Source organism: Dioscorea cayenensis, chromosome 16 (assembly GCF_009730915.1).
Source record: "Dioscorea cayenensis subsp. rotundata cultivar TDr96_F1 chromosome 16, TDr96_F1_v2_PseudoChromosome.rev07_lg8_w22 25.fasta, whole genome shotgun sequence".
NCBI lineage: Eukaryota > Viridiplantae > Streptophyta > Magnoliopsida > Dioscoreales > Dioscoreaceae > Dioscorea > Dioscorea cayenensis.
The window spans coordinates 22,005,820-22,023,877 of NC_052486.1; the positions used below are offsets into that span (position 1 = coordinate 22,005,820).

Consider the following 18,058-nt stretch of genomic DNA (forward strand, 5'->3'; position numbering starts at 1 on the left):
CCTGATTTGAATTGAAACGGTTCCAGATGGATATTTTGAGTTGCTTTTTCAGTTTTGCAATACTGGTATTGCCACACACACACACACACACACACACACGCCTGTTCTTTGATTGATCAGCCAGAGCCTGGCTGAGCCTCAGAGGAGACTGACCAGCAGTGAGGCTGAGACTTAGCCCGATTAGTTTGATTGAGACCGATTAACATTCTTCGGTTCTCGGCCCTTCGACCGCCTGTCCCACACCAGCCAGGCCTGGCCAACAGCCCAAAACAACTTTGAGATTAGCCCCTCAATGAGCTGAAGTTATTGGCCTTGAGGATCTACTGCCTCAGTCAATATATTCAATGAAGAGACCACTTGGGAGGCAGCCTGGTGGTGGCTCTTGAAAGAATGATCGGTCCAGATGGCGCTTGTGTGGCATGACTTTGTGTCCTCAGCTGCCTGCCAATCTTTCCTCGTGCGTATACAACCTGTTCTTGCTCTGGGCGATTGGCCTGCTTTCCTCATGAAGTTCCTTATAGTCAACCCCCAAAGAGATCCTATGGACCAATATGAAATATTTAACTTAAGGAGTAACGGAGGTGTCTCAGTCCCTTTGATATCTTTAGTTCAATTTTTGGGGGTGGTGGTGTTTCAGGCAGTGAGATTGCAAATGAATATGAGCTTTGAAAGTTATCTTTCTTCAATGTTCACTCTTTAAAATTATTTTGAAGGTGGGCCTGTTTCCTATGAGGAGAGTACGATTAGCACATACCTGAAAGTAACTCCTGACGACCCTTGCCACCAGCATGCCATTATCAGAAACAAAGGTCCAAAATGGGCAACTCAGTAATAGTGTCCTTTCACCAAATTGTGTCCTTCTCATGTTGGATATTTTAAATCATATTATTTCTTTTATTTTTTGTCTGACAGCTGTCACTCAGCACACCAATATCATTGTATTTAAGAAAACAAAAAGAGCAGCTTATCAAATCCTTGATTTGGCTTGTTCAAAGAGGTCATAATAGTGAATAAGAAACATTTAGTATACTGTTATTTGGCTGGCGTGAATAAAGTCAAATTGTTGTCTTCCTCAACACGGCAAACCAACGAGCTTAACCTGAAGCTGACCCCACCAGCATTGCGGCACTTACGCCTTGTCACTCTCATGGATCTTGCCTTGCTTCGCCCAAAGTGAGCCAGTCACTTGGCATGAAGTGACTTATACCGAAGTGCAAACATGAATTAGCCTGGGCAGAAACGTCAAATGGTCGACATAGTTTTGAAAACGCTAATGCTTCAAACCTTGCCCAACCATTATGTCATTTTATCATCCTGTTGCCTGCTGCAGCCAAGAATCAGGCTTGTGGCATAACAGATTGTTTGGGGCCTGCAAACCGCCAGCTGCCTGTGTCTTTGTAGTGAGCCTGACATAAAGTTTGATCCTTTATCTCGAAAACCCTCTACCTAGTTTTGTGGCCTTTGATCATTATGTCAGGCACGAGCAGGAAAAGATTCCATTCAGACACGCACGGCAAACACGTCGCTAAAAACCAATATGTATTGATTCGATTACCAGTATAATGCCTGCACCAGTCACGGTGGTTGTGCGTTTGGCCTGCGGGTGATGATGCGCGGCACCGATCAAAAGCGATGTTGAAGGCAACACTGACAGGTCATTTCACCAGTAGCACAGCTGTTCTCAGGCTGACAGCAAAACCCTGCCTAGTCTGCCACCAGTCTGTCCCCTCCATGCCACGATCCTCGCCCTGGCTGAGGTTCCAGCACGGTCAGCATTGGCTATTTCTTTGCTCAATTCCATGCCTGCAACCGCCAGAACCGCGGTAGCGTTGCAGCACAAAAGTAAAGCCTTCGTGTGGATCTTATGAAAACCAATTTGGATAAATGGTAAATTATTTTACAGTTCAAACTGTGGCTTGGGGGTTTTAAACTTAAACTGGACAGTGGAAACTACCCAGACTGGCAAGAGATTAGCAGAATTTTAAATTAAACAAGATACTTTGCAAAGTGGTGCTTATGGAACAAAACCACTACTGATAGAAAAATATTTATGAAGATTAGATTTAAATAGAATAATTAAAATACTAAAATGGAGGGAGGAATTAGGGGCCCTAAATCAAACTGGAGAAAGAGGCCTAAATAGTGAAATCATTCTAGATTTGGCAAGATTGGTAAGTAAGAAAATTTAAATTAAAACAAGATAATTTGTATGAGGATTCAAAACCAATTACTGATAGAAAAATATTTATGAAGATTTAGAGATTTCAAATAGGTAAAGAACAATTAAAAATATTTCTAAATGAGTGATTCCCTAAACTAGACTGAAAACTAAGGAGCAGAACGATTGCAAATGAAGCCCAAAGTATTTGAGGTTGTGTGATACGTTATAAAAATGAAAAATCAAAACAGCCTGTGTTAAAATTGGTGGGAGACAACACCAGGGAGAAGGTTCAGTGTTCGTACTCCAGTGATATTGGTCCCATTATTATGTGGCATGCAGGGAGAATTGTGTTCCATGGAATTGATACTATTATATATAATTAGATTGAAGTTCCAACTTCAAGTTTTTTTTTTTTTTTAGGAAACTGACATTTGTAAAATATTATGCTATGGGCAATACAGTTGTGATTGGAAACCAACGTTAGATGATCCATATTGGCTGAATTATAAAGCAGTGATTGGAATAACCAGCTGTCAATGGCTCAATAATTGAGATTGCCTATCATCAGGATGAATGCTTCCGTGCTTGATTTTGAAATGCTTAAGTTACAGAAACCTGAATGTTGTCAATTTCGTGTTTCGGCATTGATATTAGAACCCCGCCTGATTCTTCCACCACGCAGAGATAACCTACATAACCACCATGAGCAATTTTCTGCTCTTGCCATTCTGTTTGACTTTGTGCGAATGTTAGCAACTGATGGTAGTGCTTTGCCAGACCTGAATGCCAGAAGAAGCCCAGTTCCGTAGTCATTTAACCAATTCTGATGGGCCCTTTTGTTTGTGTGTACGGCATGTACCGCAGTGGGATAACAACCATGTCACATGTCACGGTTCTGGGGGCAGTTATATAACGGTACCGGGCCTGCGCGGATCCAACAGATGGTAAATTGTCGCCCAGACGTGTGGAGTGCTCTGGCATGATGATGCCACCCCAGTTTGCTCGCTGTGGCTGGGCTTGTTGGTTTGCTGTATTCGCAACAATATCCGGGTGCATGCAGGTGATCAAAGGGGCCGCGATGGGCGCCTGCGTAAGCCAGTAAAATCACCGTGGAGTAGCAGCATAGTGCCTTATGCTAAAGTGCAACATGGGCAGCAGAAAATGTGGGGCCCCAGGGACAGGCCACAGCTGTGTTTCATTGGCCTCACTTACCTCAAAACTCATGTAAACTATGTAGTTGTTTAAAAACAGTAAAAGCTCAGGGCTGCCAGTTCTGTGTTTCGGCTTGGTGCACATGAGATTATCCCCGAAAACAGTAAAACATAGGATATTTCAGATCTTTTGTTCTTCATTTATGTTTTTAATTGATATGGGGACTTACATCAAATTAAATGATACTGTCAATAAATGCCACATCCAGCCAGATAACAAAATTTGAGACATTGTATTTGTGTTGCAACTGAAGGATAATCTCGTTCGTTAAGTTCGATGATCTCTATGTTGAACATACCCTTAGCCCCACTGGAGTACCCTGCGGCTTCCAGTTTGTTTCACCACCTTGATGGTCGCAAGCTAAGCCATCAAGTCAAATCCCACGTAAGCGAAACCCAGCGGTGCCAAACAATTAAATCAACCGTTCATTTCTTCGTTCTAATTTCTTGGGTGATTTGGTAACTGAACCAGATCTAATATAAAAGCCAATAACGTATTAAAGGTTGAATGCCGGTTATGTCTCAAAAGTCTTCGGCGAAAAGGTCGTCGATTCACCACTCAACGCGTCGAGTTCCCCCATTCCGCCTCTCTCCTGATCAATGCCACAAGTTCTGGAGGCACCACTATACCAAGAAATCAAAATTCCTTTGACTGCAATGGAATTAGATGAATGCGAGGAGACACTCACGCACGCCGTGCAAAATACCAGCACTGATCGAGTTTCATGATTTAAAGATGAGGATGACGATCAGTTCTTAGGTGCAAGTGCAGCCATAGCAGTGTTCATAATTATATATATATTATATTCATATGATAGAAAAGCATACTATTAAACCTTTTGTTATGGTTGCTATTAATTTTAGTCTTGTTTCCTGTAATATTTGAACCAGAGAGATATATTTTGTTACCTTCATAATAATCGCTATTGCTTTTTTGAGTGAAGTCTTGGTGCAAAAATTGATGAAAGGTGGTTGTTAAAACAAACAAAAGGTCACGTTGATGAGCTTATGAAATTTGTGGGATTAATTTGATAATGATTTGGTCAGACGAGGTCATGGTGATCTCTCGTGGACTTTACGAACTCTTTATTGTTGTCTCTATTATATGTGTGCAACGAGTGAATGTCCATGATTAAATATATGGTCCCTTATAACCCTTCAGCCCGATAAATCTCAATGGAAAACATGAAATTTAATAAAAGTGAAACAATGGTAAAATTGATAAAACATAGATAAATGTTATGTTAAGATTGAGGCTCGATGAGGAAAAGTAAAAGCAAAAGAGGGTTTTGAATCATCATAGTGAGCCATTCTCTCGTTTGGATAGATTTTTTTAATTAACCAAGAGGAGAAAAAAAAAAATAACTCTAACCCTCCTCCAAAACCTCACGTTTTATGACCCCCGATTTGAAGTAACGGGTGAAAAACCTCTCAAAAACTTTATAATTAAAAAAAAAGTTTAATACCCTTAATTTTTTAATTAATTACATAATTCATAAGTTTGATCCAACGATCACTTTTTTGTACTTTTACTTCGATCCTTATTGGTAGTTCCAAATATCTTGCATCAATTAAATCTTGAATTTTTATTATGTATTTAAATAAAAATAAGTAATTTTTTATTTATATATCTTTATTTTTTCTCTTCCCTTCCTTAGGCAAACAAAATTTATTAGAAAATCCTCATTTCCCTTCACTCCATAAAATTTAACTATCCAAATAGGATTCAACCCTTCATTTCTTTTCTCTTCCTTAACTTTCCATTCTACTTAAAAATTTAGTTCTATTAATGTCTACATAAGAAAAAATTAATATTATAATATATACATAATTATATTATATATTAGCGAATATGTAAACATAGAATTTTCTAAATTTGATATTCCAAAGACATCACAAGAGGGCATGCAATTTATATTTATAATATATATGTATATATATAAAATCACTTCTCTCACCTATAACTTCACTATAATCAAACAGAGACATAGCTGCCATGCCAACAAAGAGAAATAAAAATAAGTCAATTCCTATGAACATGAGATTTGCTCAAGGCTGAAGATTCATGGGGACCATAGATTTAATCATGGACATTATCACTGTTTGGGGCCACACATATAATAGAGACAACAATGAAAGGGTACTGTAAGGTCCACGGAGATCACCATGACCTTTGTCCTGACCAACATCAGTCCTATCAATTAATCCCAACAAATTTCATAAGCTCATCAATGTGACCTTTTGTTTGTTTTAACAACCACCCTTTCAATCAATTTTGCACCAAGACTTCACTCAAAAAGCAATGTGAATTATTATGAAGGTAACAATTAAAAATATATCTATCTACTGGTTCAAATGCATTATAGGAAAATAAGACTAAAATTGAATAGCCAACTATAACAATGGAGTTTACCAGGTATGGCTTTCTATCATATGAATATAATATATATATATAATTGCTCGAACTTACTGCTGGGCACACTGTACCCTAGGGCCTGAATCGTCATCATCATCTTCGTCGTAGGCTTCATTCTGATGTTGCTGGTGTTTGCGCCTCATCTCCTCCTCTATACTGACGTCGTATAGAGTGGTCTCCTCGCATTCATCTAATTCCATTGCAGTCAAAGGGCTACCAGTTCTTGGTGCCAGTGTTGCCTCCAGAACATGGCATTGATCAGGAGAGAGGAAGCCGGAATCAGGGAACTCGACGTTGAAGTGAATGAATAGGCGACCTTTCATGAAGGGCCTTTGGTAATGCGGCATTCCTTCATCGTTAATGGCTTTGTATTGATCTGGTTCAGTTGCAAATCATAAGAAATTAGAGGCTGAAGAAATAGACAGTTGAGAGATTAGATTATTGTGTGGCACCATACCAGGTTTCACAACTTCGCCAGGATTTGACTTGATAAGCAACTGCCGACCATCAAGGTGGGTAAGAGCAAACTGGAAGCCGCAAAGTGCCTCAGTCAGACTAAGGGTATGTTCAACATAGAGATCATCGAACTTGCGCTTGAACTTGGGGTGCTCCTTCAGTTGCAGCACAAATACAATGTCTCCAGTTACAGTATCTGGCTGCAGATGTACATTTATTGAGCAATGTCACATGTTCATTCCCAAATTAAGTCCTCAATATCAATTAAAAATATAAATGAAGAACAAAGATCTGAAATATCTATGTTTTACTGTTTCAAGGGGGTAAATCTCATGTGCACATAAATGAAGAACACAGAACTGACAGCCCTAGGCATTGCTGTTTAAACAACCTACATAGATTGCATAGTTTGAGAATGAGGTGAGCCAAGTAAGAACACTTACAGCTTCATCAGCCTGTCCCTGGAATACAATTTTCTGCCCATGTTGCATGCCTTTCTCAACATGAACCTCTAATACTTTCTTCTCCTGAGTAATTTTGCTGGCTTTACACTGTGGGCACTTATCCTTGTTACTGATCACCTCGCCTGCAAGATATTATTTTTAGAATGCAGCCAAACCAACAGTAATACAACGACAAACACAAGAACCATCATCATACCAGAGCCTCTGCAATCTGGGCAAGCAATTTGCATCTGTTGGATCATGCCAAGGCCAATTTGCCTGGTCATTATCTTTGCCCCAGAACCGTGACATCCATGACACTTAGTTGATATCCCACTCTTTGAGCCTGTCCTGTAATGCACACAAACACAAAAAAGACCACATCAGAAGATGATTAAGATATTCTAGGAACTGAGCATGTAACTGCCAAGCATTATAAGTCTTAACCAAAGCACTACCATCAGTTGCTAACATTCATAAAAAGATCAAACAGAATGGCAAGAAGAGCAGAAAATTGCTCACGTAGTAGTTATTATGATTTATCTCACTGCTAAAATCGATGGAAGAATCCAAACCGGGTTCCTAATATCAATGCCAAAACACAAGAAATTGAGCAACATTCAGGTTTCTACCTTAACTTAAGCATTCAAATCAAGCACAGGCAATCATCTATGATGATAGGCAACGAAATCCTCCAATTATTAAGGCCATTGACAGCTGGTTATTCCAATCACTGCTTTATAGTCAGCCAATATGGATCATCTAACGTTGGTTGTTCCAATCACAACTGTATTGCCCATAGCAGCAATATTTCACAAATATCAAGTTTCCTAAAAAAAAAAACAACTTAGAAGTTGGAACTTTAAATCTACAGTGCCATATAATGGGGTAAGTATCAATTATGGACACAATTCTCCTACATGCCACATAATAATGGGACCCGTATCCACTAGGTACAGACACCGGACACATTCTCCTGGGTGTTGTCTCCTGGGTACCAACACCAGGCTGTTTTGATTTTGTTTTTATAACAATATCTGCCAACCTCAAATACTTTGGGCTTACATTTGCAATCTGAATTATGCTCCTTAGTTTTCAGTCTAGTTTTAGGAATCCACTCATTTAAATATTTTTTAATTGTTCTTTACCTATTTAAATCTATCTAAATCTTCATAAATATTTTTCTATCAGTAGTGGTTTTTGAATCCTCATGCCACTTTATAAAATTTAATAAAATTTATCTTGTTTTAATTTAAATTTCTGCTAATCTCTTGCCAGTCTGGGTAGTTTTACTATTTTAAATTTTCTTTCTCCAGTTTAGTTTAGAACCCCCTCCCCCCCTAGTTTTAGGAATCCACTCATTTAAATATTTTTTAATTGTTCTTTACCTATTTAAATCTATCTAAATCTTCATAAATATTTTTCTATCAGTAGTGGTTTTTGAATCCTCATGCCACTTTATAAAATTTATCTTGTTTTAATTTAAATTTCTGCTAATCTCTTGCCAGTCTGGGTAGTTTTTACTGTCCAGTTTAGTTTAGAAAACCCCCCAAAACACACACAGTTACATTTCTGTAAAAATAAATTACCATTTTATCCAAATTCAGTTTTTACTAAACTCATAGATAAGGATCCACAAGAAGGCGCCCTACTTTTAATATGCACCAACAAAAGCTATATCGAAAAAAAAAAAAAAAGACCAGTTCATAAGTTCATAAAATATATAAAGTGCATAAACCATTTCCTCCTATACTATGGCAAGTTGCAAAACATAAATTAGCTTAAAGAAAACCATATGCTGACAATGCAGAACCTCAACATGAGCAGATCATCATATGAAAAAAAGGAGATAGACTTCATCTTGAGCACAAACACAGCTGATTAAAATTTTATATGCTGTATTGCATGCATCATCCTATCCAAGCCTGTCCATAAATCTGATCTACAACACCAAAACGACAAACTACCATCCCTTTTGGAGTGAAAATGACCTGTCAATTATTTGTAGCTAACATCTCCAACACCGATCAATTATACTTGTCTACATCACCCGCAAATAAAACATGTAACCACCATGACTAGTTATGCAAACATTATACCTAAGTAATACGAATCAATATACATATTGATTTTTAACGGCATGGTGTTTGCCGTGCATGTCTAGGATGAATCTTTCATATCTAGTACTGACACTTATAATGATCAAAATACAAACCTATGAATTGCAGAAGTTTTAAGATAGATCAGCTTTGTATCAAGAGGCCACTCATTCTAAAACTACTGTGAACACAAGCTAACATTGGTTGCAAACCTTAAGCTCATCTATTATACTACAACCATCATTCTTGGCTGCAGCAAACAACAAGATTGATAAAATGACATAATAATTTGACAAAATTTCAAGCATTAGCATTTTCCAACCAAAATATACGAGCTTATTGGCCATTCACCATTAAACTAAAATTATGTTTACATACAGTATGAAATCCATTAATATAAAATGACTTTCAATAACTCATGACAAAAGCAAAGAACAAAGATCATGAAAGTGACAAGACGTCAATTGCCAATATAGTAGGAGTCAGCTTCAAATTCTTAAGCTCTTTAGGTTGTAAATGTTGAGAAGACATACATGTGAACATGAATTGTCCATGATAAATAACAAATGTCACTAAATGTTTCTTAATTACTGTTGCAGTATGTTTGAACAATGATCAAAAGGGATTTGATAAGCTGCTCTTTTTGTTTTTTTTCCTTTTTTTTTTTAAAATACAGATGAATGAAAATTAATGTGAAAGAATGACAGCTGTCAGACAAAAAAATAAGAAATAATAACCAGTTTAGAAATGTCAACAGCCCAAGGAAAGGGACACAATTTTACTGAAAAGTGAAAAGGACTAAATATGAGACATACCCTCTGCATTTTGGACAAAGCACATTTCTTGATAATGACAGCCTTTTTGATGTACCATTGTAAAGGTCATCCAGAGTTACTTTCAGAGTATGTACTACATCATCACCTCTCCTCTGCCTACGAGCTCTTGAGCTCCCACCTTCAAAAATAATTTAAAAAATGAACATTGAAGAAAAAGAATAGCTTGCCTAAAGCTCATATTCATTTAATCTCACCACCAAAAGCACCACCACCCCCAAAAAATTGTTCAAAGATATCAAAAGGACTGTGAGAAGAACCACCCCCTCCCATTCCCTCCTTAAGTGCATCTTCTCCATATTGGTCATAGAGATCTCTCTTTTCGGTGTCACTCAGAACTTCATAAGCTTGAGCCAACTCCTTAAACTGAAACAGGGTATATAACACATAAGAAAAGATTAACTTGGCTGTGAACACAACATCTTACAAGTCAATACCACAATAAAACACTTAAAAATATAGGACTGATCTCATTTGTATAGAACACACCACCGGAAAGACTTCCCAAGTGAATGATAACCATTTGAATTATATTGACTCTTGAGATGGTGATGTTGGTGATCTCAAGAAAAAGTTAATGGCTTCAATCATTTGGGAATTTAATATAAAAAGTTTGTTTTGAACAACCAGCATTACACATATTATAGCATCTGTTGATTGAAACAATGATCTGAGGGCCACAACAAGAACCATCACAAATTCAGGTGTACAGCTACTACTAGGATCATAAAATGGACTCCAATTCAATGATGCCAGAAGAAAATGCACAAAATAAGGAACTATAAATTCACCCTCTCAAACATATGAGAACCAGAATAAACAGGAGTTAAGAAACTGAGAGGAAACAGGCTCACCTTCTCTGGGTCACCACCCTTGTCCGGATGATTCTTGATGGCGGCCTTCCTATAAGCTTTTTTCAACTCATCCTGGCTCGCATTCTGCGGGACTCCAAGAATCTCATAATACTTGGTATTATTACTCCTCCTTGCTGAACGGCCAAACATTGTCTCTGATCTCTACGAATCCTCTATACGAAAGCAAATTCACAAGCAATCACAAACAAATCAAATCAAAAACCAATCTTCCAAAACCTAGATCGAAGAAAAAAAAAAATCAAAATCAAGACCACAACCCAAACCCAAACATCCCATCCAGTACAGCATGCTTCAAATTAATTAAAAAAAAAAAATCACCAAAATTCAACTGAAAAGAAACCAAAGTGCTCCCGCCTTGAATTCACATCAAAATCTACCAAAAATCACACAAAATTTAAATCACAGAGACAAAAACAAAGGGTTTACCAAACGTAGTATGCGCGAGGAGAACTCCCGATTCGAATCGGGAGAAGAATCGAAGCCCTAATCCGAAATTTTTTTTCTCTTTTGTTTTTTCTGAGAATTTGGGGAAACTCGAGCCGCGTTTGCGTTTATATATAGAATAACAAGAGATACTTGCCTTCTTTGAGATTCGGGAAATCAAGAGATTGATAGATCGGACGGTGGAGGATGGTTACAGGATGCTTCCGGTTTCCCCACGTGTCACGAAGACGAAACGCTGATGGTCGCGTTGAGTGCGCGGCTTATGTGACCGGTTTGACCGGTTGGGAAAACGGGTTCGGCCGGTACTCGTCTCGGTCAATTGTGGTGTCTCGGTTAGATGGAAAGTTTATTATGTAAATAATCACAATAAAATAATAAATTTATTTATTTAATAAAAAAAATTGAATCTAATAATTGTATCAAAATACTGAATTTGTTTTTTTTATTTATCATATTTATCTAATTCATACTCGTTAAAAAAATTAATAAAATTTAATTTACTACTTATATTTTATAAAAAAATTATTATTTTTCAAAATTATCCCTATTTAAAATTCCACTAAATGGATTATATAATTTATGTTTAGTTGATTGTGATTTATTGATATGATTTAGGGCTCGTTTGGTAAATAAGATAGGATATGGACGGATATGATATAAGAACTGGATTGGAGTAGGAAAGGATATGTGCATAATAAGCTATATTCTATTTGATGTACACCGGATAAACCATTAGATAGCATTTTGTTATCTGAAGTGGACCGGATAATGATAGAATATGATCTGAAGGATATGTAAATAGACAATATATGTCATTTTTTAAAATATACTTTTTTTTTTGGATTTTTTCTTTAATGATTTATCTATCGGTATATTTAAAATTTTTTAAAAATAAATAATCTATAAATAATGTCCACAAATTTATAGAATGCAATATCACCAACTTGAAAATATTGTAATTCATACCAATTTCTTTGGAGAAAATCATTCATAAGTCATCGATATGGCATAAAGCTAGAGTAACAAACTTATTAATGGAAAATAATAGATCACATCAAAATAAATTTAAAAAAAAAAAATCATTGAACTAGAAAAACTAAAAATAAGACATGATTAAAAAAAAGTGATTTAAAATAGTGAAATTAGTATCCTAGTTGTTGACAAGTTTCTTTGTCTCAAGCATCATATTTAAAAGATCAAAAATAGATATACAATGAAACCTTACTTAAGGGAGAGTAACCAAATAATAGGGCAAAAGAGTAAATTTATTTTTTATCATATCCTCCCAGTTTCTATCCTAACTCCCTCATAGGATTCATTATCATGTGGTCGGCAAGATAAAATGGGCCACTAGCATAAGACTATCATATCCTATTGGCACACCAAATAAAGGATAGTAGCAGGATATGATAGTCTATCATATCCTGTCGCTTTTATCATGTCCACTAAACGGGTCCTTAATGTTTAATTGATTGTGATTTATTGAAAATTGTATAATTACATTAAAATTAAAGAATAAATTTGAAAAAAAGTGTACACAATTTTTAATATGGCAAGTAAAAAAGAACAAATAAGAGCTCAAAAACATGCAAGTAAAAAAGAATGGAGGGAGTATTAAAAAAACAACTAAAATTCATTTGAATTAATATTAATAATATAAATATTTTTTGAATTAATTAAATTTTGTAAAAAATAATTGGTTTGGAGTTGGAGGATTCCTTGGGATAATACTTATTCTCTATTTATTTAATTAATTTAAAAATCCAAAAAATTGAGAAAAAACTTCAAATTTATAAAAAATTTGAAGTTTAAAAAGAAAAAAACAAAAAAAAAAAATCATTTTTTTAAAGGCGAAATTGCTTAAAAGAGACAACTTAATCATTGTGCCGAAAAACTATTGATTTTTTAAAATTCATCTTTTTTTTCCGAAAAATTACTTTTAAGTCTAATGGTTAGATAACTTCGGATATACTATGCTTGCATCATGTTCAATTTTTAGTTTTGTTTTTTTTGTTTTAGTACTTTAGTTTTATTTTTTTTACATCATTTTTAGTTTTTAGTTTTGCTTAGTTTGAATTTATTTAAATTTTATGTGTTGTCGATCAGAATTCGAACTTCTAAAGATGACAGAAGGGATGAAATGAAACTGGTTGTAAAAAATGCCGTGAAGGATAATTTTTTGTCAAAAAAAAAACTTATTAAAATAAACAAAAAGTTCTAAAGACTAATAAAGTAAAAAAATATTTTTTTAAAAAAATCATCTATCATATCATGAATTTATAAATTTTATCATCAAGGTCAACAGCACGAATCTCGAAAGCCTGCGGTGGACCCCAAAAGATCAGTCCTTTTATGGTAACAAACTTCTTCTCGTTGGCGAGAGCTAAACGTCTCCTCCGACTGCTCTCCACCTTCCCGCAGCCATGGAGTCCTGGGACAGCTGGGTTGCCGCCGCCCTCTCAAGCTCTCCGGCAAGAGGCTCCTTCGCTCCGTCCGGCCCATTTCCCTTCCCTCTTCCGATCCCAAGGTCGAGGCCTTCGATGGCCCTCGGCCCTGGGACCGCTCATCTGTGGAAGTTGAGCTCGATGAACAAACTTTCCAGGAATGGCTCCAGGAGTTGCCGAATCCTGGTAAAACCCTAGAATTATCTTTGTTTAACTTTCGTTCAGTACTTAAATTTTGGTTTTTTTTTTTTTTGGTTTGGATTTTGAGTTAGATGGTGAATTGTTGTGTGAGAATGAGAAGGGGAGGAAAAAGATGATTCTTTTCTCTGGGAATGACTACTTGGGCTTGAGTGCTCACCCTGCTCTCCGCATTGCTGCATCGGAGGTGAGTGAAATTTGGATCAAATTTCAGTGTGTGTGTGTGTGTATATAGACATATTGTTTAGCTTTTGATTTTTGTTCTTCTTTGTGTTATTGATGAATTTGCTTATGTGTAGGCTGCTCGAATGCATGGTATGGGTCCTAGAGGGTCTGCATTGATCTGTGGCTATACGAATTATCACATGCAGGTTGAAGCTTCACTGGCAGAGCTGAAGAACAAAGAGGTAATTGGTTGAACGAGGCTGGTTGTTCTTATAATTGATGATACTTTCTTGTGGTTCTTATGATGATGCTATAATTTCTGTCAGGTTTTGCTCATTTGATCAAAGCATGCTGATAAAAATATTTTTGTTGGGTTCCTCTTATATAAAAAAATCTGATTTTGTTGATATATATATATATATATATCTGGAAGCTCACCCCTGTCACATATAATATAATGAGTTAGATGTAAGGTAGAATAAATGATTATCCAATGAGTAATGCAGCAGTGTTACATAACTGTTTATAAGGATGGATAGTTCTATGATCGAGTGGGAATAGAAGAAGCTCTCTGTAATTGGAAATGTGGCACTAGATTGCTTCTCTGGGCAGGTACTGATAAAGATAGCTTACTGGTATTTGTTGGGCTCATAGCTGAACTTTTGACTGAAGTAGTGGAAAGTGTTCAACACCTCATCGTTTGCTCGACTAACTGATAGCCTATTATGCATTTATAGATTTATAGATTCCCAAAGTTTGGATACAGATCACCATACTCTGGAGGCTTTTTTAATTTTTGGCGCTTTGTACATTGCTTTCAAGTATTTTGTGATGTTATAGAAATAATTGCATCTTAAATATTTCTCAGGACTGCCTCCTTTGCCCTACTGGATTTTCTGCCAATATGGCTTTCATGACCGCTCTGGGAAGTATCAGTTCTCTTCTAGCTGTTAATGGAAAGCCATCCAAAGATGAGAGGATTGCCATATTTTCTGATGCTTTGAACCATGCATCAATCATTGATGGAATCCGTCTTGCTGAGAAACAACGAGAAGCTGAAGTATATGTCTATAGACATAGTGACATGGACCATCTCAGTTCTCTGCTGTATGTTCTCTTTACTATTTGTTTAAACTTAGTACTTTGCTACCAATTCCTCGACATCCCATGGCAATGATAAGAAATCTTTGTTGGACAGATCATCTTGTCCACTGAAAAAGAAAGTTGTCGTGACTGATAGGTAACTTTATCTCAGATGTACATCAGGATATTATTTATTCATTGTGCACTACATTATGATAGCATCTCATGTTTTACTGAAAAATGAATCGTTTCCCTCCATAGAATTTCTATCTCAAAATTCACTCTCTGAATATTTCTTGCATTCTTTTCATGCAGCCTGTTTAGTATGGATGGGGATTTTGCTCTAATGTCTGACCTTGCCAAGCTTCGAAATAAGCACCACTTTTTGTTGGTAATTGATGACGTAAGTCTCATGTTTAGACCTTCTAAATTTCCCTGGTTTCTTTATATGTAATTGATCCTGATTCAAGCGGAAGTTGTTTCAGGCTCATGCAACACTTGTTTGTGGCAGAAATGGTGGTGGGGTGCCTGAAGCATATGAGTGTGAAAATGATGTTGATATATGTATTGGCACATTGAGTAAGGCAGCAGGCTGCCAGGGTGGTTTCATTGCTTGTAGGTAATGTGTATTTATTTCTTTTTACCAAACTTTAACTTACAGAAAAATAGATTACTTGCAGATTATCATTGTTTTAGACTAGAGTGTGTATGTGTACTTACAAATGCATACATTTTAACACATGCACAAATTCACATACTTGTATTAGTATAGACAATGCCACAATTTCTTCATTGTCACTTCCCCATGAACAAGTTTTCAAGCATTACGCATGCTTTGATGCTGATGATTTTCTCCCATCTAGAAGCAATATTCAATGATAGTGATAAGATTTGGCCATTTTTTTGTAATTAATTAATTAATTAATTAATTTTTATTTTTAAGTGCATATCAAACATCAACTTGTTTTTTATTGTAGCAAAACTGCAAACAAGAACCTCCAAGTAATTTATGGTGAATTTTCTCTGTGAATAATCCTAACAAAGGATAGGTTGTCATGGATTATATCTGTCAAAATGGTTTGATCAAATATCTGTGTCATTGTTTCCATGAAATAAACTCAAGAATATTTAGTGCAATGCGGTAGGTTTGACAGAATCTCTTTGTGAAGTTTCTAAACACAAATGTAGCTGACCTTAGAATTTTATTGCCCTGTTGGCCTATTATATGTGATGTTTTTTTAATGATGAATTAGTCTTTATGTATCTGGTCTACTTCTATATGCACATATTTTTAAAAACTTTAGAATAAATTTTGGCTATTTAATTAATTTTTTGAATGCCCTAGAAATGGAGAACTTTGTTTTATAGACTCTTAAATGTCTGCTAGTGATGCGTTCACTATTCATATTAAATGGCCTTGTTTAGTGCAATATTTTCTACTGTCTAGAATTTGCTTTGATAAGAAATGATTGATAAGCAGATTACTTAATTACAGGACATGCTCCATATAACTTCTACTGCCTATTGAACAGCCATAAATGGAAACAACTCATTCAATCTAGAGGCCGCTCTTTCATTTTTTCAACAGCTCTTCCGGTGCCAATTGTTGCTGCTTCTCTTGGTAATATTTTACTGACATGATAGTTTATCTTCATCTGCACATATTAGATTATCTATTTATGCACCGTGTTGTTTTGATGCAACAAAATCCACACACTACAGCATGATATGTAATGTGCTGTGGAAAAAGACTGCTAAACCAAAACCCAGACTGAGTCAAGCACTTCAATGTGTGCACTTTGCAAAACAACAACATTAGCAGGGAAATGATAATACGATTGCGAATATTATGATTGATGAGGCACTCTGCCAAATCTCTATAACTGCGATTTTGGTCCTTGAACTTTACCCAAAAATTCATTTTGGTTAATAAAAGCAAGAATAACTTTTGTTTTGATTCGAGGATTGATTTTTAAATAAGGACCAAAACTGAACCTTTTATTAGCTCATTTTGTGGACAACTTTTAAGAAGGTTCATCACCATAGATCACTTGAAGAGAAATCTGTAAATATGTTGCTTGTGCATTAGGATGAACTGAAGCTGCAACCTGAGAAATTCAAATTGAAATTTGGTTTATAAATGATATGTTGTTTGCCATGCAGCCTCTCTAACCGTGGCCAGACAAGAAAAATGGCGAAGAAGAGAAGTATGGAGTCGGGTACATGACTTCCGTTCTCTAACTCTACTTCCAATTACCAGTCCTATAATATCTTTGATCGTCGGAAATGAAGCAGCAGCACTTCTTGCAAGCAGGTTTTCTTAATCTTAATCCTTATTTCTTTAAAAAAACCCCATTATCATCTCATTTGATCGATTAATCACGAAACCAAACTGTCTTCTAGGCATATGTTGAAGTCCGGTTTCCACGTGACTGCAATCCGGCCTCCTACCGTCCCTCCTGATTCTTGCAGGTAAACTAAAGATTTGTTTGCCGGCCGATACGATTGAAGTGTAGTTTTGATAATAAATGATGTTTGTTGTGGCTCACAGATTGCGAATAACTTTAAGTGCCGCGCACACAACCGGCGATGTAAGAAAGCTTGTAACCGCATTGTCTCGATGCTTCAAGCTACCAGTTTTCGAAAACAACGGTCTCATGGCTTCAAAGCTTTAAATAGAGGATATTATTGGAGTCTGAACTCCTTACCAGAAGTAGCAATAAAGTAAATTTTCAACAATTTTAGACAAGAATACATTGTATTCATTACGTTCAGCATCTGCTATTCATCTTGTATTTTTTTTTTATTCTTTTGTGCTAGAGATAACTTATTTTGTTTGTGATGATTATTATTTAAGTGAGATTTGAATACACATTTTCATGTGCTTGAGAATTACATATATACTATGACAGCATCAGTAATTCCCTTGTTTTTTTTTCAATCATAGTATTTATTTTATTTTATTTTTAATTTTTTGAGTGTTAATCTAACATTTATTTTGATCATGACCAATCTATGTTATTTTGGCGTCTGTACCCTCCTAAATTTTGTATATTATTATATGGCACATTTATTTGCAAAAATTTGCTTCTACATCCCTATAAAAATGTTTATGCACCAATTAAAAAAAAATCATCTTTATAGATATATATTTTGTAATGTAAAAATGAAAATTTTAAAAATAATTTCGTTTGATATTTTTGAGAGATACATCAAGATTGATCAGTGAT

The 18,058-nt window shown here is 35.8% G+C and overlaps 2 protein-coding genes across 2 annotated transcripts; one reads left to right on the forward strand and one right to left on the reverse strand.

Moving 5' to 3' along the window:
• Nucleotides 1-5,392: 5,392 nt before the first annotated feature.
• Nucleotides 5,393-11,024, reverse strand: LOC120279023 (chaperone protein dnaJ A6-like). Its single transcript, XM_039285856.1, has 8 exons — nucleotides 10,921-11,024; nucleotides 10,474-10,646; nucleotides 9,817-9,985; nucleotides 9,602-9,740; nucleotides 6,905-7,038; nucleotides 6,688-6,830; nucleotides 6,246-6,444; nucleotides 5,393-6,164 (listed from the first exon to the last, which is right to left on the reverse strand). Exons 2-8 carry the CDS (start codon nucleotides 10,621-10,623, stop codon nucleotides 5,839-5,841), a joined length of 1,260 nt encoding a protein of 419 aa, XP_039141790.1. The 5' UTR covers nucleotides 10,624-10,646; nucleotides 10,921-11,024; the 3' UTR covers nucleotides 5,393-5,838.
• Nucleotides 11,025-13,361: 2,337 nt separating this feature from the next.
• On the forward strand, nucleotides 13,362-17,676 carry LOC120279022 (8-amino-7-oxononanoate synthase). The gene is given in 12 exon segments (XM_039285855.1): nucleotides 13,362-13,395; nucleotides 13,398-13,568; nucleotides 13,655-13,767; nucleotides 13,880-13,987; nucleotides 14,614-14,852; nucleotides 14,944-14,985; nucleotides 15,144-15,231; nucleotides 15,314-15,447; nucleotides 16,361-16,449; nucleotides 16,992-17,142; nucleotides 17,232-17,300; nucleotides 17,380-17,676. Coding segments are annotated over 12 exon segments (1,362 nt in total). The 3' UTR covers nucleotides 17,504-17,676.
• Nucleotides 17,677-18,058: the final 382 nt, after the last annotated feature.